The sequence below is a fragment of the Tamandua tetradactyla genome, chromosome 8, assembly GCF_023851605.1.
Source record: "Tamandua tetradactyla isolate mTamTet1 chromosome 8, mTamTet1.pri, whole genome shotgun sequence".
Taxonomy (NCBI): domain Eukaryota; kingdom Metazoa; phylum Chordata; class Mammalia; order Pilosa; family Myrmecophagidae; genus Tamandua; species Tamandua tetradactyla.
In genome coordinates, this window is record NC_135334.1 from 42161318 (window position 1) to 42186662 (window position 25345).

Consider the following 25345-nt stretch of genomic DNA (forward strand, 5'->3'; position numbering starts at 1 on the left):
AGCCCAAACAACCCTAAAGAGAGGGACGGAAAGACAAAAAGGTGCTGGTGGAATTATACATAGAAGATAGGACTTAAGAAATGAATATGAATGCTGAATCATTAAATTAATATCTCTTTTAGTCTCCAGTATTTTAGAGCAGCTAGAAGTAAAAACCTAAAATTGCAAAATTGTAAACCATGTCAAAGTCTGAAATATGTTCTACAACTAATTGTGGTGCTGTTCTTTGAAATTTATAGCTTTTTCATATATATGTTATTTTTCACAAAAAAAAATAAGGAAAAAACACTGATTGTGGTGGTGATGAAGTATTCAAGCTCTCTAGCTTCCTATATTTTGGAGCAGCTAGAAGGAAAAATATTAGAGGATTGTATGATACCCGTGACAAACTCTGGGAACTGTCCTGTAACCACTGTTGAAGAATGCTTTGAAAACTATTGCTTTTTTATTTCTCTGCTTTGTATATATGTTATACTATATACAATTTAAAAAGTTGGGAAAAAAAATCAGGCCTCTCTCAAGGTGATAAAAATTTAAATAAAAAGGGAAGAAACAGGATATAAAGGAACACTGTATTGAATCCTTCACCCTAAGACTAGAAAGGGTATCTAAAACATGTTAAGCAACTTATTCAAAATCTGAACTCAATTGCAGATTGTTGGGATGATAAGTCTGTACTATGTAAAATTAAAAAAAATATATAAAACAAGTACTATGAATATTAGCAATAAAAAAGATAGCCGTCATTTTATGTGACCCACTACTTCTCAAGCCTTAGTATTTCACCAGATAATTGTAATGCAGGAATCAGAAACCTCTAATACAATAAATATGAAAATGAGAACTTTATAAATAGAGAGAACAGAGATGTATTATTTACTCTTTGTTTTTAATTTCCGGTGAAGTCATTGAAGAGAAATGTTGGTCTGCAGGCTAACATAAGTAAATTTTACTTATAATAAAAGTTAAACAAAGCCACAATGGAAACATAATTCATACTCATGCATATGGAATGTTTTCATATTGTACCTCATTTACATGAGCTAATAAAAAAAGCTGGATTACTTCACAGATTACTGGATTTAAGTATATAGCAGCATCAATGCAAGAAACGTACAGATTAATAAATACCACCTAATGATGCTATATGTGCAATGTAAAAATTTGTGGCAAAAAAATTAAAGAGGAAAATCTCTCATCAAAAGAAATGGGGATATGCAATTTTCTCAACATTTAAAATATTCTATTTCATGAATTCTAGGTTCAAAGAGGGAGGAAAAGACTTAAATAAGCATATCATCCCTTATTAACATTTTTGGCTCTCACATGCCAAAAATTTAATGTGAGAAATGTCAATGAGTAGTAATATGCAGACTGGTGGATTATGTTTTTGCATTTAAAAATGATGTAAAATAAATAAATAAATAAATAATAAAAATGATGCAAAAAGAGCATAACCAAATGTGAAAGGGCCTATTCAAATTTGTAAATAAGGCTAAAATAATTTCAAAACTTATAAATGTCTGGGTTCTCTAATTTTTGCAAAAAAGTAAGATAATACATATAAAACACTTCATACAGCACCTCTCATACTGTGTTAACAATGTATGTTAAGACACTGTTATTATCAAGTTATTTAAAACATAATATTGTAACATTATGAATTACATGAAGGGCCTGGATCCCAACAGCCTGAGTTCAGGGCTCTCAAATATCACTTTATAGGTGCCCCTAAGTTACTTGAACTTTCAGTGTTTCTTTATTCTCTTTAAAATGCATTTTTTAAATAGCATATACTGCACAGAGCTGCTGTGAGTATCAAATTTAATTAAAACACACACAGCAATTACAGCAGTGTCTGGCACCTAAGAAACAAATGTCAGCTGTTACTTAGTGCTACCCCAGAGAACTATAATGCAACCCACACAATGCTATTTTAAATTTTCTAGTTGTCACAATAAAAAAGTTAAATGAATCAGGTGAAATTAATTTTAATAATAGTCTTACTATATCCCAAACACTGTCATTTCAACAGGTAATCAATATAAAAAATATTAAAGAGATATTTTACCATCTTTTTACTGTACTAACCGTCTATAAAATGCAGAGCTTTTATTTTGAGCAAATTTCAATTCAGACAAGCCATATTTCAGGTGCTTAATGGCCACATGATTGGGCAGCACAGATCTATTCTTTAAATCTCTTGAATATCACGTATTTGCTCAAACTTTACAACCATGACCAAATAATGCATGCTTCCGATACTTTTTTCTGTTTCTTTGACAAAGATCTAAACCTATTATGATTTTCTCCCATATTATCACTTATGTAGGACTATTTGTTTAAAAAAAAAAGTGCTTCTGTTTTTAAAAAAAAAGTGAGAAAAGAAAATTAGAGGCTTTTCTAATTTTCTTAGAAATAAGAAAATAAGGAAGTACTATTGCAATTTTTTTTTTGGCTTGGGTAGGCACTGTGAATCAAACCCAAGTCTCCAACATGGTAGGCAAGAATTCTGCCACTGAGTCACCATTGCACCACCCTACAATTTTAATTGTTATAAATTTCACCTCCCATTCACCCACCCCTAGTCCATTTCAAGAAAGTACTTTCACTACCGAGGAATAAAAAGATCAATTTGGGTTTTGAACTGAAAGAATATAAATCCTGGGAAATCGAAAGCAAAATGTTTAATTTACTTTATAGGTCAAATGTGAATGTGAAAACATTAAGAGTGATGATGGCTAGGAAAAAAGTTGTTTCACATATTAATTCTCCAAGATAAGCATTAGCTAAAATATTCTGAAGTTGAAGTTTCCTCAATGGGTGACTAAAATATAACAAGAAAAAATATATATCTACATTCCTATACCAAAAAAAAATTGTCAAGGGCAGGGACTCAAATGTACAGAAAAAATGGGTGCCCCAGGGGGCAAATGGGCAAGCAGCATAAGATGGATCCAAAGATTTGGACTCTGTTCTGAGGGATGCTCCAGCCACTAAGTCTACATCATACAATCTTCTATCTATCACCATCTCACACCATTGTGAATCAAGTAAATAAATGAAACTTTGAGCAAGCAGTCCAAATGACTTTCTCTTGGTGTTCTACTGATCTAGGTCTCCTTTGCTGATTCTACCTCATCTGACAATGCTCTGAACGCAACCCATCTTAGAGTTCAATTCCCAACGCTACTCCCCATTCTCTTCTCTCTCCAAAGACTGGGTGGTCTCCTCCATTCCCATAGCTTTAAATACCCTCTAAATGCTAACAACTTCTAAATATGTATCTCTAACCCCAAAGCTCTGCTGAACTCCAGTCTTATATCATATATGTGACCTAGACAATGTTATTTAGATATTCAACAGGCATCTAAAACCGAACAGGACCAAAATGTAACTGTATTTCTTTTCTCATCTCCTTCACTTCAATACATGGCAATTTCATCTCCCAGCTACACTGATGGAGTTTTTTCAAGTTTTTTTTTATATATATATACACATTACCACCAGACACAATAATCTGTTTTACATCAGTCTCTCCCCGTAGAAAACCCCATGAGAGCAGTTATTTTTGCCATACTAGATAGGCTAAAGACTGCGATGGAAAGGACAGACCTCCCAGTAGGGCTGGAGAACAGGCAAGGAGAGGGATGGTATCAGGAAAGGAGAGGTGGGGAGAAAGATGTAGGGGGGGGTGGGGAGGCAGGCAATAGTGCAAGAGATTCAGGAAAAGGTAATGTCATGTCCAAAGGCCTGTAGGCAAAAGCATCAAACTCAGTAGATGGCTGGAGAATCTTCAATACAAACAACAAAGAAGAGATCAACAAAATCTATTTCTTCCAGAAGGCCACAACTAGGCATTTCATGCCTCTCTAGGAGATTCTCTTATTGTATTAGTACTTACTGAAATTAATTTTAAAAACGCAGGCTAAACTTCTTTATAGTTACAGTAACATTTGCCCAACGAAGCATCAGTCATGCCCTGATGAAAAGAGAGGGTTTCTGTGGTTGCATGAAACAGGGAAGCAGCAGAAGTCCATGTGGCTTTAGAACCATCCCCAAATATTGTTTGTATTGGGGCAATCTCAGAATCTTTTCACCAGAGCACCATATCTATGACACTTTCTAATCAAATTCATTTCTATAAGTGCTGCATTTTATGGGGACAAATTCTTGCTTTTCCAATAAAGATTTCACTTAAGGAAAAGAAGAGGCTTATGTCACTAATTAATAATAGATCCTAACTTCAGCATGAAGTGCTTTACTAAGGTCAGTACAAGGGGGCTATTACATTATTTCTTAGATTTTCACGTCATTAAAAGGCTCTGCTCACCATGGCCAAGCGACAAGAGATTATCAGCATACCAACACCTGCTATCATGGAAGATGGTTTCCAATGAAATGAATTTTTCATCACTTTCTCTGAGCCACTTTGTTATGACTTTAAAACAATGTATTTTTAGTTGGCTTTAGCAGAAAAAAATAATAATAAACATAACAAAAGAAAGCTTGTAAGGAGCTAGGAGAAGGTGCCATTCTAAAATCAGTGTTCCTTTGGACTCTTTTTCTGCAAATAGCCATTTGATTACTAAGGTGATGTTCTTTCATCTTACTATGTGATGCAAATCTTTGGTAATAAAAGAGAATGTTTTAAACTGCCAAGTGCTAAGTGCCATCTCTCATCTTCATGAGATTTTATTTTTGTTTAGTCACTGTCCTGACATATGTAAACACTGGTCAAACTCAATATACAATCCTGATTTATAACTGAGAATATAGGATTAAATGACTTTATAATCAATATAGAATTCCTTTACACTTTTCTAGTTCACTCACAATATTCTAGTTTCTAAATAAAGTACTAATTTAAAACATAAAATCTTCAGCACATCTTTGCATAAAATCTGCTAACCACTACACTTTCAGTTAGTTGGAATAACATCATATGAAAGCGTTCATCACACCAATGTTTAGATTTGAATGTTTGATGATTATTCTGTATATAATCCTTGTGGAAATGTAATACATTAGGTCTTTATCCATAGAAAGGTTTTGTTTGTTTGTTTGTTTTTTCATTATTTTATATCTTTGTTATTTCAGATATTCTCTGGAAAGTAAAAAAAAAAAAACAGATAAAGTGAGCACAGGATGACATCCCTCATGAAAGAATTTCTTCCTTACCCCAAAATTAGAAACAAGACCAAAAGCAGAATGAGGATCTTAAAAACACCAAAAGCAGATGGTCTGATCTTCATCTTTGATGCTTTTAAGACAGTCTACCATATTCCTCAGCAACTTCTTCTCCTTCATCTCTGTCCTTTGTCCAAGGACAGATGATCCAAGATTCATAACACATCTAAATCTCTGAGCTCAGCTTTCGTGCTTACAGAGACTCTTCTCTCAACCATATATTAAATTCATCACTATCTGGACCAGTTCTACTGCCAAGCTCTGTGCATTTCAATTCCAACTCCTTGTTATAAATCCCCTGCTTTTTCTCTGACTCCTCTTTATGAAGTCAATTTATCTAAGTCATGCTCGCCCTCTCCACTCTCCAAGAGTAGATAATTACGTCTCAATTATCACAACACTCAGCCAGGACCCATTTTCATACCATATAAATTCCATTAATCCCTTTAATCTAATACCATGTCTTCATCAGCTTGAATCAGACCTCACTACTGGGGTCTGAGAATGAAAACAACAGTAACTAGTCTTCCCCTGACATTTATGATGTTTAATTTCAACTCGGTCTTTGCCCATGACCAGTAGCCCCTTTATTCATTTCTTGGATACCATATCCATCCATGACTTGTTACCACTTCCCACACTCTCCTTTCACAGCAGAGGACCACTCCTTTCTAACGCTATTCTCCACCCATCCAACCTACCAATTTACTCTCCTGAATTTCCACGAAATTTTCACCAATCTTCTTTTCCTTTTCTCCCAGCTCAGAGGATGATGTGTCTCTATCCACATTACAGATTCTGTCATAGTTACTAAAGGAATTCAATCAAAAAAAAAAAGTATTTCACTTCTCTTTACATTTCTAGTCTCTTTTATTTTACGGACTTTTCCTCTGGTGCCTGCAAGTCTCCTCAGGGCTCTGAAAACATTCCCCCGGATCTATTTTCTCCCACAAGCTACAACACACTTTCTAGCATTCTTTAAACTAATACGCATTTCCTAAAATTATAAGCCATGATATTATTTATCACTCTCCTTAGGATTTGAATCATAGCTTTACCAATCTCAGAACCTTAAGTATCTCTGGTGCCCATGCCACTTTCAAATATTGATTCTCACATCTCTCTAATCACTCTTTCCACTTTCCCTCATCAGTTTCTCTTCTGCGCCATAAGTGTTTATATCACTCATGTTTCTACCTAGAATTTAGTTTCTACTAGTAGCTCAGAAAGCTAGAGTGAGGATTACGTGCAAAGTGCTTTAAAAAGCGTTCCATTTACCCTTCAAGACTCAAATGTTACCTCCACAGAAAAGCTTTCTGCTAGTTCCCCATATAGAGCACATACTTCTAGTATGGAACACATGATACAGCAGTCTCTGCTTCACCCACCCACACATGGTAGGCACCAGATATCTCCTTACAGAACATGGTCTTAACATGGTCTTCCCTAACTCCGGACATCTCACTACACTTATTTCACACTGCTAGATTAATATTCCTGAATTCCGTATTCATCCTCTCGCTCTTCAGTAACATTTGGCAGCTCTTCCATCACCTACAGCAAACAAACCTTCTTGGTCTAGCCTTAAAACCGACACAGCTCCAGCTGTACTCCCTTCTAAGAACCAACAAAATACTTCATCTGTCTCATTCCCCATGCTGTACTTTCACCTTGTGGCATCTGTCAGGTTCATTTATTTGCCACCTCCTAACCTAATCCTATGACAATGTTCCCTATTAGTTAAGGCCACCTTAAAGGTGCCTGTCTCAAAATGCTTTCCCTTATCAATTTAGCAAAATGACCGCAAACTCATGGTGAATTCATTCAGCACTGAAGCCACACTTGAGTAGTATAGCTATTTATGTGTGTATATAATCCCTCAACTGGATGGGGAAGCATATGATATCACAGCGGTGTTTTTAAACAAGTCTGTAACCCTCACTGTAACTGACAATCACTATCCTTATTACCATCAACATTTATTTACTAAGTGCCATGAGCTGTTCCAAATGTTTTACCACAATCCTGAGGGATACATATTCCCGCTATACCCCTATTACAGGTAAGAAAACTGGTCACTGAGAGGGGCCATCACTGAAGGTACAAATTTCTCTTGAACACAGAAGGTACAAATTTCCATTGTGAATAAATACACATATTCCCAATAACTGTGCTCTGATACTTTAGCCTAAGGTAATCCACCCAACCAGAATGCTTTCTCCATTCTTTACAGTTTGGCAAAATCCACCCCGTCTTTAAAATACAACTCAAATGTCATGTTTTCAGGAAAATTCTCCTGCTAATATCAAGGCAGTTGGTTACTCTCTCCATGAATTATCCCTCACACATGAAACAGGTCTTTATTATAATATTAAAGTTATTTAGAAGTTTGTACAACTAACATGAGTTCCTTAATGGTGGGCTTGTCCAATATTTAAAATTTTCAGAAAAATACCTGGCAAGCAAAATGAATGTAATTCACATGTGCTGAACAAATGAAACAAATGGTTTATCTAATTACCAATATCTGATAATCGCACAAACCTTTTCCATAGCATTTAGCACATATATCAAGCTATAAGTTCTCATATGGCTAAGTCTAAGTCAGAAAGTCTATTCTTTCTTTTCATATGACCAAAAAAACAATATTTCCAAGAAGTAGAGAGAATACTCACCAGTCTTCTCCTTTCTTCTTCTACTGCAATGAGTAGCCTTGCAAATTCTTTTAGTGACTGAGCTATTTATGGGGAAAGTTAAAAAAAAAAATCATTAATCTCTTTTGCATTGCTAATATCAAATTACACAGAAATAAGTATTACAGTGAAGTGAGTTACATTAATTTGTACGTATTAATACCAATATTTCATGTTTCTATAACCATAAAGTAGTATATATAGTAGGATCCCAATGATAAACAGCTATAGGAAAGAGATGTGTGTTTGTCTGTGTATTACAAGCTGAAGTTGAGCAAGTATCAAGTATAACATTTTTTTCTTCAAAGGTATTGGGACAACATCAGTTGTATATTTATTATATAAACCTTACACATATTAATAAATAAAAGTATAGTATTGGAGCCTCTTCTCAACAGTCCCCTACAAATAAGGAAGAAAAAAAATGTAATGTATAAAAAAGAAAGAAATGGGGTACTAATGAGAAAATGAAACAGAATTAGTATCGGCTAGAATAATGCTAGATCTACCACTTAACTTCTAAAATCTTAAGGTGTTAGACATTTGAAAACAGATTCTATATTCTAAAGGGGCCCTTCACCAAAATCTTCATTTTACAAGATCTCCAGGTGTGGTAGTTAGATTCAGGTGTCAACTTGGCCAGATGAAGATACCTAGTTCTATTGCTGTGGCTATAAGCCAATGGCATGTGAACCTCATCGGTTGCTGATTACATCTGCAGTCAGTTAAGAGGCGTACCAGCTGCAATGAATGATGTTTGATTGAATTGGCTGGTGCTTAAATGAGAGACTCAACGTAGCACAGCCCAAGCAGCTCAGCATGCCTCATCTCAGCACTCGCAACTCAGCCTGGGTCTTTGGAGATGCAGAAAGGAATCATCCCGGGGAAATTTGTTGGAACCCAGAGGCCTGGAGAGAAGGCCAGCAGAGATCACCCTGCACCTTCCCACTTAAGAAAGAACTTCAGTTGAAAGTTAGCTGCCTTTTCTCTGAAGAACTATACATTAACTAAGTAAATCCCATTTTATAGAAAGCCAATCCATCTCTGGTGTGTTGCATTCCAGCAGTTAGCAAACTACAATACCAGATGACTCATGTGTGCACTGAAGTAGAGAAGCATTGCTTTAGAAAATCAATCTGTACCTATACTGGAATGGCTTTAGTATAAATCAAATAAGGAAAATATCTAAATTAGAATGAGAAAAGAATCAAGTATCCAGAAACAATGGGAGAGCAGTCTAAAAAATTAGCAAATAAATAGGATTACCATAACATATTCTATAAAAAGTGCACAGTTCCAAATGGTAACCGTGAAAGACTAGTGACCCAAATCTATTTCTGTACCCAATTTCTACAACATGAATTAATATGAAATAGGAATGTATGGATTATTAAAAAAAATCACAAAAAAAATACAGTGAAGGCAGAATTTATTTTTATTTAAGCTCTGAACCTTGCTTCTATGTCCTTATTCTTAGGCATCCATGCATCTTCCTTTATCCATATTGATACTGAAAACGTTCTATGAGACTTGAGATCTAATGAGGACAACATAAAGCCTGCAATAAAAGCAGGCAAGTGAGGAAAAAAATCAATAGTCTCACCAATGAAAAAAACGTTTTCTATTCAACAGTTTAAAATTTCACTCTAGGATCTGCCTCCACCTTCCCCGCCCCCACCCCCAGGTCCCCAGCCCCATTTACAAAACTTTTAAGCTTATGCTAACCAAGCTGGTTCAAATGCTGTCCTATGACTACTTCATATTAGATTTTAGTCAGTTATCATAACAGAAATCAAAGGATTACCAAGACTCAGGTTAATCTGATGAACACATTAATGGCCTTAGAATAGATATAACATTTAAAAAAATAGTTTTGAAAAATAAGATTTGAATTTCTACAGAAATATCAATATTGATCCTAGTTGAACAAAGTCATTTCACAAATGTAAAGAAGATGTTGAAGAGAGTATGTAATTTTTACTTTTTCTTTCAGTAAAGAAAGTATCATCACTCTGGCAGCTATTTCACTACTACTTTAGATCTCAGTTGGTGAACTTGAAGAAAAGGTTAACAAAACTTTGGATGATGAAAGCAATGCCCATACCTGCACAGAAAGATGCCAAGAGGCAAGTCAGTTTGGGAGCAAGAATTGGATGCGGCAGGTATTCCTGAAGGCGAAGATGTAAGAGGAGATTAAAAAAAACAGGAAGACTAGCTGAAAATCTACAGAAGTACTTTAACACTAGATCTCTAACAACGCTTCTCAACCTTTTTCCATATCATGGCACCCACAGAAGATGGTATTTGTTCTATACAACAGGAAACACAGAACAACCTCTTCTCCTATCTACTAATTACTCTGTTGTCACTCTTGATGAGAACTGCAATCTACTCTGGGATGAGCCAAAGAAATTCTGGATTCGATAACATCAGTCACAACTGTGGGATGGGGTGGTGAAGAGCCTTACCAGACTGACCTTAACAGTAACACTGGAAGTTTGAAGACAATGGAAAAAGATCTTGAAAATCATGAAAAAATGCTTTCCATTCTAGAGAATTCTATAGCATGCCAATTTCTTTATGAAATGTGTTAATAGAATAAAAATATTACAAATAATAAATATGAAAAAGTTTACTTTGGACACTTCTTTTACCAAAAACATTGAGATGATGAGTTCTAACAAAACAAGAGAACAAACCAAGAAAGAGATGTGAAATCTAAGAAACAGAAATCCCAATATAGCAAAAAAGCAAACAGAATTTCTAGGATGACAGTGAGATATCCTAGCACAACATCTGTGCAAAAGATCCGGAGGGAATTCTTGTGGATCTCCAAGAAAGCTACATCCAGAGAATAAAAAATGGAACCGACTGGTAATCTGATGGGTCTACTTAAATTGAAAAGAAATTTATACTTCTAGAAAAAAGTTTATGGATGAATTAGTGACAACTGCCATTCTTTCGTTAAAAGAAAATTCAAAAGCAGTTGTTGACTCCAGGAAAAACAAAATTATATAACAAAGGTAATTAGCTGAGTTCTAAATATATATATATATATAATTAATAAAACACTAAAGTTGATTTTAGTAAATCTGAGATTTAATTATACTGGGAAAATAGGGCAGTGTGCAAAATAGTATGATGTCAAGACAAAGTCAAGAGATCTTATGTAAAACCAGGCTAAGGGAGATTAGCAAAGAGATTAATGATGGACTTTAGAGTAGAAGAAATGACAGAAAGTTAGAAGTAACCTTTCTGGGGAACCGAAATAAACAATGGGGATGGTAAGAAAAGGTATTGCTGTTTTACGTAAAGCCTAATAAAATCTATGAATTCTTAAACAAATAATGAAATATGAATATGCTGCACAGATCATACAAGATTCAATTTCCCAAAGGGCTTAGGAAATACCTAGCACACAAAAGTCCAACAAAAGTTATTTGGGGAATACATAAAAATATAAGCTTGATTTTATGCTGTCAGGTGTACACTAGTCCTACACCTCTAGGTCATCCCAGAGAATGACCTCTAGCCTATGCAGCAGCACCCCAGCAGACCCAGACATCACTTTACTGGCTCTTGAGGTCATACCTATGATGAATGAGGAAACTAATCACAGCTTCCCCTAGGTACCCACTGTTACGTTAGAGGAACTTTAGAGCAGTGCAAATGGGGCTGCGGAGGCTGTGTCGCCCCTCCCAACATGACTTCTGGAACCTCCCCTTCTGGACACCATGACTTCCGGAACCGCCCTTTCCAGACACCTGACTTCTGGAGAGCCGCCCCTTCTGGACATCACCTGACCCACTTGCTTAAAAACTGTCCACGCCATCACCCGGGCGCAGAATCATCTCCCTCCATCTTGGATTTGGTGAGCTCTGCCCGGGAGTGCAGAAATAAACCCGCCCGCTTTAAATTTCCCCGTCTACCTTCCTTCTTTCTCACCCTTTTGCCTCCTAAACCTTTCACCTACAACTCCAAAAGTAAACTGTGGTGTTGCCTTAAATCAGATTTTGGTTAAAAGTAAGGAAACTTGGGTTATCTTTTTTGCTGTTGTGCCTCTCTGTCCAAAAAATAATGGTGCTATTTTCTACTCTTCTTGAATGCTCTTCCGGTCTGTTTCCCATCAAAATACTATTTATAGAGTCAGTAAGATAGTTCATGCTATAATGGGAATGTCTGAAAAGAAAAATTTTAGAAAGCAAAAAAGCAATTGTATGGTTCCTCACAACAAAAACTACTCTTCCTCTGGAAGTTTTCTGGGATTGGCCTCAATTTGACTATAAACTTTATTCTCCTTTTCTTGACTGTTTTTGCATGGAAATGACTTCAGGAAACTAAGATTGCTGTCTCTGAATATTATAGTCTCAGTTGCATACAAGTATATATTTCTCAGACCAAATGAAGGTATTCATATTTGTCATTTGTTCTGTGAGAAAATGAACCAGGAACACTCAAAATGTGCATGTCATGAATTAGTGACATTGCCCTATTTACTTTATAATTCCATATCTGAAGTAGTCCCCCTAAATTCTCTTATTTATAATGCTGTCAAGGTATTGCACTTTTAGTTTACTATGCATAACACAGAAACAGAAGAGGAATTAACAATCCTATAAGCAGTCATAAAACAATTCAAGGTGATGTCATGTTAACTGGGTTTTGGGTTTTAGGAGAAAGGGCCAAGAAGAAAAGCCAACCACTTCCCTGTCTTTCCCATGTTCAAAGTCTAACAGGAAAAAATAAGAAAAATGTCTAACAGGGACCTCTTGACACAAGCCAGGCAGATAAAAACTGCCTGGTGTACTCCAGGAGCTCCCTAGAGATCAGAGGCCAGTACTAGAATTTCGGGTCCAGGGAAACCACAAATGTCTTTAACAGCCTTAAAGGTGGCAGGGAGCCTATTCTACACCAGTCCCTGGGCACAAAATTTATACAAAATGATTCCCAAAGCACCCATCACAGTGCCTTCTACAGAGCAGGTACTCAAAACATATCTCAATTCTTGAGCCAGTAAGTCTAAGACTTCACTTATGCAAAATCTGAAGGCTTTTTTTTTTTTTAATTTCATGCAAACTCATAACACTCAAATGTTTTTTCCTTAATAAGCAATTATTTCTTATTTCATTTACTTACCAATATTAACAGTTATGTAAATAATGACCATTTTATTATCTGGTTTTTGGGGTCCAGACTAACATCCAATATAGCTTCTGCCATTACAGATTTTCATCATACCTACATTTCATGACGGGAGTTTGATTTAGTAGCGGCAAATTTCCAAAAACAATACTTAATACACAGTGAGTTTTCAATAGACTGTTCAAATAAGCCAATGTGTTTAACAATATATTTCCACAGTCTATCTGCTCTACAAGAACAATACTAAATTCTAGGATATATAAACTATTATGAAAAGAATAGGCCAGACATTTTGGAAAATTATATTAGCTATCTAGATTCCTGCCACCTGCATGAAATTTTCCTGGCTATGCTCACCAATAATAACATCTCCCCCTTCCTGTCCATCTGCAGCACAAGATACTCGAGAGCAACCAAAACATAGTTTGATATAAATTTTAACGTTCCAACAGATTGTAAATTCCTTGAGGTCAAGAATAAAACTTTGTTTCCTTTTTATCTCTGCAAGATAGTGTTGGGTAAAAAGCTTTTGGAACCAAAAAAAAACTCTATTATTCAAGGTTATTTATGATAGTTCCTAAGAGTATAAATATTCACAAAGACTACAATTGAATTATACCTGGACAATACAAAAGTATGAGTGTCTTCCGTATTTACCAATGTCATAAATTCTAAAACATATCTGAACTGTCTAAAATACCTATTTCCTAACTTAATTTTTTCAGCAGGCTTTAATGCATCCTACTATATTTTAACTGTAAAACCTGTTTAGAAGTAAGAATGAGAAAGAATGAAAAAAAAATAACCCCCTGTTCGTTGTTAACATAATCTCGATATCTTCAGTACTACACGTTAAACCATTAGATCTGCCCACAATTGATCAGCCTGCATTTTCTATGTTTTAGAACACGAATGAGAACAGACTAAGCAAGACTCTCTTAAATTCAACCAACACTTGATATCATAATATGTCAAAGATATATAACAATGGTATTCTACATATTACTCCCAGAAATCCCTCCTCAAACTTAAATAGCTTAAACATACACCCAAATAAAAAGTGCAGACCAGAAATTCAATGGTATATACAAATGTGTGACAGAATACTATAGCACTTTATTAGACCAAACAAATAACTTACGGCTGTCATATATCTTGGTCAACAAGGGAGAAATGGATTAGCCATAAGGATTTCGATTTTGTTAAATATCAAGGAAAACATGAAAATATGCAAAGGTCTATAGAAGCTGGACTGAACCAATGCCACTACTTTTTATAAGTCCAAATGTTTCCTAACACTCACCTTTCTTTTCTATTTGGATGTGATATGTACACCCCATCAAGCCCTTTCTCAGTACCCTTCATAAGGTGTAAAACATCAACACTTAAGATATAGGTCAGAGCAGGTAAACTGGTCATATCCTCCTAAATCTGGCCACACCCAGAAAAATAAGTAAGATCAACGTGCATAGCCAAGTGGTGCCCAGTATTATACTACAAGCATACAATGCTCTAAGGGGTGTTTTAATTTTTTTTAATATTTAAGTAATCAAAGGTGGTATAATGACTGAATTAAATATCAGACAATTTTGATTGGGGAACAATTTATCTCATAAACAAATCAAGAAGCAAAAGCAGCTTGTGATATGCCTTAACAATAAATACCACATAAGCAAAAGAGAGTGAGTGATATTGAAAGCAAGATCAACTTTCTGACTAGATATTTTATGTCTTTGGTAACAATTAAGACTCCCACCGATGGAACATCTTTATTTGTACTGTCTTCAGCCCAAACCTCTGTCCATTTCTGGGAGCCACAAATCAAGCAATATTTTTCCATTCCATTTATGACACCAAGCTCCATGAATGCCTAGTTGCAAGACTAATAAATTGCTTCCTAAGTCATAAGAGAGGGGAAAGGCCAAAAGGCCCACTGACAAATATAGGCAGGTCACTGTAAATATACTCAGAGGTGCTCATCTTCCTTCTACTACATCCCAATCCCTTGGAATCCATGGTCTTATGGGAAAAACTTGTTTATCTTTGAGGTAACTGAAACTAAACTGAAGGTAATCTTTGAGGTAACTGAAACATTGTTTTCTACAATGCCCTTCTTATGGTTAGATTTTTTTTAATTGTGTTATTCAATACATCTATAGCCAGGTGACTACCAAATCCATTCAATGGGGAAAGAATAGTCTCTTCAAAATACTGCTGGGAAAAGTGGATATCCACATGGAAAAGAATGAAATCTAACTTTTATCCATATATAAAAGTTAAAGTGGATCAAAGACCTAAATATAATAGCTAAAACCATAAAACTCTTAGAATATACAGGAAAACTTCAGGAACTTGTATTAGGCAATGGTTGCTCAAGTATGACACCAAAAGCACAGACAAGTGAAAACATGGACAAAGGGAACTTCATCAAAATTAAAAACCTTTACGCATCAAAGGACACTATCAAGTGGCCTCTCTCTTAAGCTGACTCGGCAAGTGAACTCGGCAAGTGAACTCACTGCTCTCCCACGAATGTAAATCTCCCTGGCAACGTGGGACAGAAACCCTGGGATGAGCCAGGACTAGGCACCAAGGAATTGAGAAAAACTTCTCGACCAAAAGGGTGAAAAGAGAAATGAGACAGAATAAAGTGTTGGTGGTTAAGAGAGTTCAGAGTTGAGAGGTTATCCTGGAGGTTATTCTTACACATCATACAGATACCCATTTTTAGTTTATGGTGTATTGGAATAGGTAGAGGGAAATACCTGAAACAGTAGAGCTGTATTCCAGTAGCCTTAGGATTATAAAATGATAGAGCTATTACAATGTGACTGTGCTACTGTGAAAATCTTGTGTCTGATGCTCCTTTTATCTAGGGTATGGACAGATGAGTTAAAAATACGAATAAAAAATAAACAAATCATGGGGGAACAAAGGTTAAAATAAATTGAGTAGTTTGAAATACTAGTGGTCAATGAGAGGGAGAGATTAGGAGTATGGTATGTATGAATTTTTTTTTTTCTTTCTTTTGCTGGAGTGACGCAAATGTTCAAAAATGATCATGGTGATGAATATACAACTATGTGATGATACTGAAAGCCAATGATTGCATAGTATTACAGAATGTCTGTATGTCAAGAATATTTTTATGTTCGTTTAAGATTTGACAATAAAAATAAATAAATAAATAAAAGATTTGACAATAAAAAAAGACTATCAAATAAGAATGAAAAGCAACCTACAGAATGGAAGAAGATATTTGGAAATCACAGATCTGATATACAAAGATCTAACCCAGAATAAATAAAAATACCAACACCACATCAAAAAGATCAAAAACAAACCACAACAAAAAGAGCGAAAGGACTTAAAAAGACATTTTGCCAAAGCAGATATACAAATGGCCAATAAGCACATGAAAAGATGCTGAACATCCATTACAGAAATTTAAATCAAAACCACAATGAGATACCACTTCATACCAACTAGGAAGCTTATTATTTTTTAAAAAAAAAAAGGAAATAGGGACTTCCGGAGAAGACGGCAGCTTAGTAAGGCGCGCGGATCTTAGTTTGTCCTCCAGACCAGCTACTAGGCGAGTAGAAACGATACAGAACAGCTTCAGGAGCCGCGTCAGAAATCAAAAAGACAGTGTACCCCATCCTGATACGGCTGACTGGCTGAGAGAACCCGCTGCGGTGAGATCGCCGAGGGGCACAGGCTTCCCAGGGAGGGGAGGCAAGAGGCTGGAGTCCCTCCCTTCCTCTTTCCCGGGCCAGCTGGCAGAATTGGGCAGGCGGTCCCCTTGGGCCGCGGCGGCTGGCGCCCACACCACACGCGGCCCCCCGGACCAACTGAGAGAATTAGATCAAAAATCCCCAGGCCGCGGAGAACGGTGCCCCGGGGGGTCCCTTGCAAACACGTGACTCCCCGGTCCGGCTGGGAACGGTGCACTCTCCCGGGCCGCGGCGGCTGGCACCCTCCCACCACGCTTGGCGCCCCGGGTCGACTAGGAAATTCAGACGGGCGCTCTCCCGGGTTGCGGCGGCCGGCGACCCTCCCCGCGTTCGGACCCGCGGGCCGGCTGGCACTCTTCCAGGACGCTTCGGCTGGCGAATCTCCCCTACGGCGAGAGTTTTCCAAAGTTAAAGGACCCACAGCACCTTTTACTGGTGGGACCCACAGAAAAACGTATGCCACAAGCACCACCTACTGGGCAGGATAAGAAAAACAGAACCCAGAGATTTCACAGAAAAATCTTTCAACCTGTGGGGTCCAACACCCAGGGAAATCTGACTAAATGCCCAGACACCAGCAGAAGATAACGGATCACGCTCAAAAAATTGAAAATATGGCCCAGTCAAAGAAACAAACCAATAGTTCAAATGAGATACAGGAGCTGAGACTACTAATGCTGAATATACGAACAGAAATGTAAAATCTCTTCAAAAACGAAATCGATAAATTGTGGGAGGACATGAAGAAGACATGGGCTGAACAAAAAGAAGAAATAGAAAAACTGAAAAAACAAATCACAGAACTTCTGGAAGTGAAGGATAAAGTAGAAAAGATGGAAAAACAATGGATACGTACAATGATAGATTTAAAGAGACAGAAGACAGAATTAGTGATTTGGAGGATGGAACATCTGAATTCCAAAAAGAAACAGAAACCATCCGGAAAAGAACAGAAAAATTTGAACAGGGTATCAGGGAACTCAAGGACAATATGAAACGCACAAATATACATGTTGTGGGTGTCCCAGAAGGAGAAGAGAAGGGAAAAGGAGGAGAAAAACTAATGGAAGAAATTATCACTGAAAATTTCCCAACTCTTATGAAAGACCTAAAATTACAGATCCAAGAAGTGCAGCGCACCCCAAAGAGATTAGACCCAAATAGGTGTTCCCCAAGACACTTACTAGTTAGAATATCAGAGGTTAAAGAGAAAGAGAGGATCTTGAAAGCAGCGAGAGAGAAGCAATCCATCACATACAAGGGAAACCCAATAAGACTATGTGTAGATTTCTCAGCAGAAACCATGGAAGCTAGAAGACAGTGGGATGATATATTTAAGTTACTAAAAGAGAAAAATTGCCAACCAAGATTCCTATATCCAGCAAAATTGTCCTTCAAAAATGAGGGAGAAATTGAAACATTCTCAGACAAAAAGTCACTGAGAGAATTTGTGACCAAGAGACCAGCTCTGCAAGAAATACTAAAGGGAGCACTAGAGTCAGATACAAAAAGACAGAAGAGAGAGACATGGAGAACAGTGTAGAAAGAAGGAAAGTCAGATATGATATATATAACACAAAAGGCAAAATGGTAGAGGAAAATATTATTCAAACAGTAATAACTCTAAATGTTAATGGACTGCATTCCCCAATCAAAAGACACAGACTGGAAGAATGGATTAAAAAACAGGATTCTTCTATATGCTGTCTACAGGAAACACATCTTAGACCCAAAGATAAACATAGGTTGAAAGTGAAAGGTTGGGAAAAGATATTTCATGCAAATAACAACCAGAAAAGAGCAGCAGTGGCTATACTAATATTCAACAAATTAGACTTCAAATGTAAAACAGTTAAAAGAGACAAAGAAGGACACTATATACTAATAAAAGGAACAATTAAACAAGAAGACATAACAATCATAAATATTTACGCACCGAACCAGAATGCCCCAAAATACGTGAGGAATACACTGCAAACACTGAAAAGGGAAATAGACACATATACCATAATAGTTGGAGACTTCAATTCACCACTCTCATCAATGCACAGAACATCTAGACAGAGGATCAATAAAGAAATAGAGAATCTGAATATTACTATAAAGGAGCTAGACTTAACAGACATTTATAGGACATTACATCCCACAACAGCAGGATACACCTTTTTCTCAAGTGCTCATGGATCATTCTCAAAGATAGACCATATGCTGGGTCACAAAGCAAGTCTTAACAAATTTGAAAAGATTGAAATCATACACAACACTTTCTCGGATCATAAAGGAATGAAGTTGGAAATCAATAATAGGTGGAGTGCCAGAAAATTCACAAATACATGGAGGCTCAACAACACACTCTTAAACAACCAGTGGGTCAAAGAAGAAATTGCAAGAGAAATTAGTAAATACCTAGAGGCGAATGAAAATGACAACACAACATATCAAAACTTATGGGACGCAGCAAAGGCTGTGCTAAGAGGGAAATTTATTGCCCTAAATGCCTATATCAGAAAAGAAGAAAAGGCAAAAATGCAGGAATTAACTGTTCACTTGGAAGAACTGGAGAAAGAACAGCAAACTAATCCCAAAGCAAGCAAAAGGAAAGAAATAACAAAGATTAGAGCAGAAATAAATGAAATTGAAAACATGAAAACAATAGAGAAAATCAATAAGACCAGAAGTTGGTTCTATGAGAAAATCAATAAGATTGATGGACCCTTAGCAAGATTGACAAAAAGAAGAAGAGAGAGGATGCAAATAAATAAGATCAGAAATGGAAGAGGAGACATAACTACTGACCTCACAGAAATAAAGGAGGTAATAACAGGATACTATGAACAACTTTACGCTAATAAATACAACAATTTAGATGAAATGGACGGGTTCCTGGAAAGACATGAACAACCAACTTTGACTCAAGAAGACATAGATGACCTCAACAAACCAATCACAAGTAAAGAGATTGAATTAGTCATTCAAAAGCTCCCTAAAAAGAAAAGTCCAGGACCAGACGGCTTCACATGTGAATTCTATCAAACATTCCAGAAGGAATTAGTACCAACTCTCCTCAAACTCTTCAAAATAATCGAAGTGGAGGGAAAACTACCTAATTCATTCTATGAAGCCAACATCACCCTCATACCAAAACCAGGCAAAGATATTACAAAAAAGAAACTACAGACCAATCTCTCTAATGAATATAGATGCAAAAATCCTCAATAAAATTCTAGCAAATCGTATCCAACAACACATTAAAAGAATTATACATCATGACCAAGTAGGATTCATCCCAGGTATGCAAGGATGGTTCAACATAAGAAATTCAATTAATGTAATACACCACATCAACAAATCAAAGCAGAAAAATCACATCATCATCTCAATTGATGCAGAGAAGGCATTTGACAAGATTCAACATCCTTTCCTGTTGAAAACACTTCAAAAGATAGGAATACAAGGGAACTTCCTTAAAATGATAGAGGGAATATATGAAAAACCCACAGCTAATATCATCCTCAATGGGGAAAAATTGAAAATTTTCCCCCTAAGGTCAGGAACAAGACAAGGATGTCCACTGTCACCACTATTATTCAACATTGTGTTGGAGGTTCTAGCCAGAGCAATTAGACAAGAAAAAGAAATACAAGGCATCAAAATTGGAAAGGAAGAAGTAAAGCTATCACTGTTTGCAGGCGATATGATACTATACGTAGAAAACCCAGAAAAATCCACAACAAAACTACTAGAGCTAATAAATGAGTACAGCAAAGTAGCAGGCTACAAGATCAACATTCAAAAATCTGTAGCTTTTCTATACACTAGTAATGAACAAGCTGAGGGGGAAATCAAGAAACGAATCCCATTTACAATCGCAACTAAAAGAATAAAATACCTAGGAATAAATTTAACCAAGAGACAAAAAACCTATATAAAGAAAACTACAAAAAACTGCTAGAAGAAATCACAGAAGACCTAAATAGATGGAAGGGCATACCGTGTTCATGGATTGGAAGACTAAATATAATTAAGATGTCAGCCCTACCTAAACTGATCTACAGATTCAATGCAATACCAATCAAAATCCCAACAACTTATTTTTCAGAAATAGAAAAACCAATAAGCAAATTTACCTGGAAGGGCAGTGTGCCCCGAATTGCTAAAAACATCTTGAGGAAAAAAAACGAAGCTGGAGATCTCGCGATGCCGGACTTTAAGGCATATTATGAAGCCACAGTGGTCAAAACAGCATGGTATTGGCATGAAGATAGATATATCGACCAATGGAATCGAACAGAGTGCTCAGATATAGACCCTCTCATCTATGGACATTTGATCTTTGATAAGGCAGTCAAGCCAACTCACCTGGGACAGAACAGTCTCTTCAATAAATGGTGCCTAGAGAACTGGATATCCATATGCAAAAGAATAAAAGAGGACCTGTATCTCACACCGTATACAAAAGTTAACTCAAAATTGATCAAAGATCTAAACATCAGGTCTAAAACCATAAAACAGTTAGAGGAAAATGTAGGGAGATACCTTATGAATCTTACAACTGGAGGCGGTTTTATGGACCTTAAACCTAAAGCAAGAGCACTGAAGAAAGAAAGAAAGAAATGGGAGCTCCTCAAAATTAAACACTTTTGTGCATCAAAGAACTTCATCAAGAAAGTAGAAAGACAGCCTACACAATGGGAGATAATATTTGGAAATGACATATCAGATAACGGTCTAGTATCCAGAATTTATAAAGAGATTGTTCAATTCAACAACAAAAAGACAGCCAACCCAATTACAAAATGGGAAAAAGACTTGAACAGACACCTACCAGCAGAGGAAATACGGATGGCCAAGAGGCACATGAAAAGATGCTCAATGTCCCTGGCCATTAGAGAAATGCAAATCAAAACCACAATGAGATATCATCTCACACCCACCGGAATGGCCATTATCAACAAAACAGAAAATGACAAGTGCTGGAGAGGATGCGGAGAAAGAGGCACACTTATCCACTGTTGGTGGGAATGTCAAAGGGTGCAACCACTGTGGAAGGCAGTTTGGCGGTTCCTCAAAAAGCTGAATATAGAATTGCCATACGACCCAGCAATACCATTGCTAGGTATCTACTCAAAGGACTGAAGGGCAAAGACACAAACGGACATTTGCACACCAATGTTAATAGCAGCGTTATTTACAATTGCAAAGAGATGGAAACAGCCAAAATGTCCATCAACAGAAGAATGGCTAAACAAACTGTGGTATATACATACGATGGAATATTATGCAGCTTTAAGACAAGATAAACTTATGAAGCAGGTAATAACATGGATGGACCTAGAGAATATTATGCTGAGTGAGTCCAGACAAAAACTAAAGGACAAATACTGTATGGTCCCACTGATGTGAACGGACATTCGAGAATAAACTTGAAATATGTCATTGGTAACAGAGTCCAGCAGGAGTTAGAAACAGGGTAAGACAATGGGTAATTGGAGCTGAAGGGATACAGACTGTGCAACAGGACTAGATACAAAAACTCAAAAATGGACAGCACAATAATACCTAATTGTAAAGTAATCATGTTAAAACACTGAATGAAGCTGCATCTGAGCTATAGGTTTTTTGTTTTGTTTTGTTTTTGTTTTTGTCGGTCTGGTTGTTCGTTTGTCTTTTTTTTTTTTATTACTTTTATTTTTTTTCTCTATATTAATATTCTATATCTTTTTCTGTTGTGTTGCTAGTTCTTCTAAACCGATGCAAATGTGCTAAGAAACAATGCTCATGCATCTATGTGATGATGTTAAGAATTACTGATTGCATATGTAGAATGGTATGATTTTAAATGTTGGGATAATTTCTTTTTTTCTGTTAATTAATAAAAAAAAAAAAAAGGAAATAAGTATTAGCATGGACGGAGAGATATAAGAACGCTTGTCCATTATTGGTGAGAATGTGAAATGGTATAGTCATGGTAGAAAACAGTTCGGATATTCCACAAAAAGTTAAACATTCGCCCCAACAATTTCACTTCTAGATATGACCCAAAATAATTGAGAAGAGGGACTCAAACAGGTATTTGTGCACCAATTTTCACACCAGCATTATTCACAATAGCCAAAAGATGGAGGCAGTAAATTAGTAGATGAATGTACAAACAAAATAGATGAATGGACAAACAAAATGTGGTGTGTATACACACACACACACACACACACACACACACATATACATATATATGCAATAGAAAATTATTTAGCCATAAAAAGGAATGAATACATGTGACAGATGAACCTCAAAGACATTTTGCTAAGTGAAATAAGCCAGACACAAAGGGACAAATATTTATAATTCCACTTGTATGAAATATTTAGAATAAGCAAATTCACAGAGACAGAAAATAGACCACAAGTTGCAGGACGGGGGGGCAGGAGGGGCCGGGCAGTTTTTGCTTAATGGGTACAGAGTGTGTGGGGTGATGACAAAGTTTTGGTAATGGATGATGGTAACAGTGGCACAATATTGTGAATGTTATTAATATCAGTGAGTTGTACACAAGAAAATGGTTAAAATGGGAAATTCTGTTGTAAATGTTACTACAACAGAATTTTTAAAACACTTTTGAAAAGATATTTCAAGATATTCATCTTAAAAAAAGCTCCTAAAAATGTACAGTTTATATTTTTCTTCTACATCCAACTATTGCATCCTCATGCAACATGCTTTCAGGTGAATTAGGTTTAGGCAAATATGAGCTATTCCAAACCAAGAGCTTATCAGACATTCGTTTAGCACTAACAAATTGTTACCTTTTAAACTGCCAAACTGCAACATGCCATATATATATGGCCATATTTGATAGATAGATGATTGATAGATAGATAGATAGATAGATAGAGAGATAGATAGATAGATAGATAGATTGACTGATAGATTGATTTATATACAATCCCAATTTCATGAAAGGCCAACCTTTGGCAAATAATACACACAAATATTCAAAAGATGGCTTTTCAATTTCACACATTCCCAAAATTTGATTCCAGATTTTTCCCCAGATTTCATCATACTATCTCATACCTTCAAATGAAGCTCATCTAAATTCTACAAGACTTTTTATGATGAGATTTTTTAAATCAGTGCATTAAGTATTGTTTATATAACATACAGTCTGCAGGTCACATGTTTTGTTTTGTTTTTTCCCAAGCACAGACGCTAGAAAATCAAGAGCTGTGCAGGTCCACTGTTGCTGGCAGTAGTTTAGTTTTATTTTGTTGCTGTGTGACTTGTTTTCCAAGGAAAAAATAATCCCCAATTCAGAAACTACTTCCCAAAGTAAAAGCACACACATTATGTAGCATCTCTACCAAGAGGGAAAGGGGTCACACATACTATCTCCTTTAATGTCTGCACATTGACATGAGGTACCAAAGTAGGTGTCAGCTTCATCTCACAGTGGGGTGGGAGTGGGAGGAAGAAAGGTGCCAGGCTACTACACTGCCACATTACAGGAGAGAAAAAACAGGCTTATCATCTTGAAAGGCAGACCGTCCTGGAGCTGTTTGTACTCAAAGGGTCATCAGGCGCCAAGCTGCTGCCCTAAAGTGAACAATCAGTAATCTGTTGCTGACAAACAACCACTTATCCCATGGACTCCCCAATCCTTGCTGCCATCAGGAACTGACCTCCCAGCACTCCTTCACATTCCACAGTCTGCAGCACCCTGTTCAAACTCCTCTGCACCCAGTCCCGCTGCTGCCATCCTACTGAAGCTGCAACATCCGCTTCCATCTCTAGTATCCAGTTTCCCTTTTCCACAGCCCCTTAACTTCCAGTGACCTTTCCTCCACTGTGGTTCACACACCCACAAGGACACTGAAAGTTCAAATAATCTAACCCCCTTGCTTTTGCTTTTTTGGCAATCCTTTTATTCACTCTAGCTTACTCCTTATCTTATTTCCCACAGTGGCTATCTCAAAAGAATTTCTCCTTTCTCAAAGAGCCCAGCCCCAAATTTCTCCTCACTTACCAGCTGCCTGCTTCTCTGAGAGAAGTTAAGGACCCTCCACTCAACACTGTTTTCATTTGTTCTCTTCAACTAGTTTCCTATCTCAGAAAAAAGTGCCTTCTTCCTCTCCATAGCTAACAACTCCCCATTAAATTTCTAATCTCACCCTTTCCCATCTCTCCCTACATTTTAATTTCATACTTTCTCTCTCGCTGTCAGTTATTTCCATCATCACTCTCCAACTTTCACTGCAACTTCTCTTTCCCCTAGGTCTACAACTTACTCCAGGGTTGCTCTGTCCTAAAGAGGAAGGAGGAACAGGAAGAAGTGGGGATAGGGGAAGGGGGAGTTATTTATTACATGTGCCAACACTGCACCCAGCTCTTTAATCACAGCAACACCATGAATCAGTCACACCTAAAACATACACGTTTTAAAATGTCAATGGCTGAGAGATTCCAAACAGTAGAGAGGTTATCCTGGAAGTTATTCTTACGTATTATACAGATATCACCTTTTTAGTTAAGGTATAATGGAGAGGCTTTGGAGGGAACTGTCTGAAACTGTAGATCTGTGTTCCA

General features: G+C 36.7%; 1 protein-coding gene across 3 annotated transcripts in view; it reads right to left on the minus strand.

Annotated features, from left to right (window-relative positions):
- ARHGAP42 (Rho GTPase activating protein 42) overlaps window positions 1-25345 on the minus strand; it is a 323631-nt gene that overhangs the window by 214811 nt on the left and 83475 nt on the right. For all 3 annotated transcript variants that reach the window (XM_077113175.1, XM_077113174.1, XM_077113176.1), the window contains one exon: window positions 7866-7927. In XM_077113175.1, coding sequence (XP_076969290.1) covers window positions 7866-7927 — 62 coding nt within the window. The remainder of the gene's footprint in view (window positions 1-7865; window positions 7928-25345) is intronic.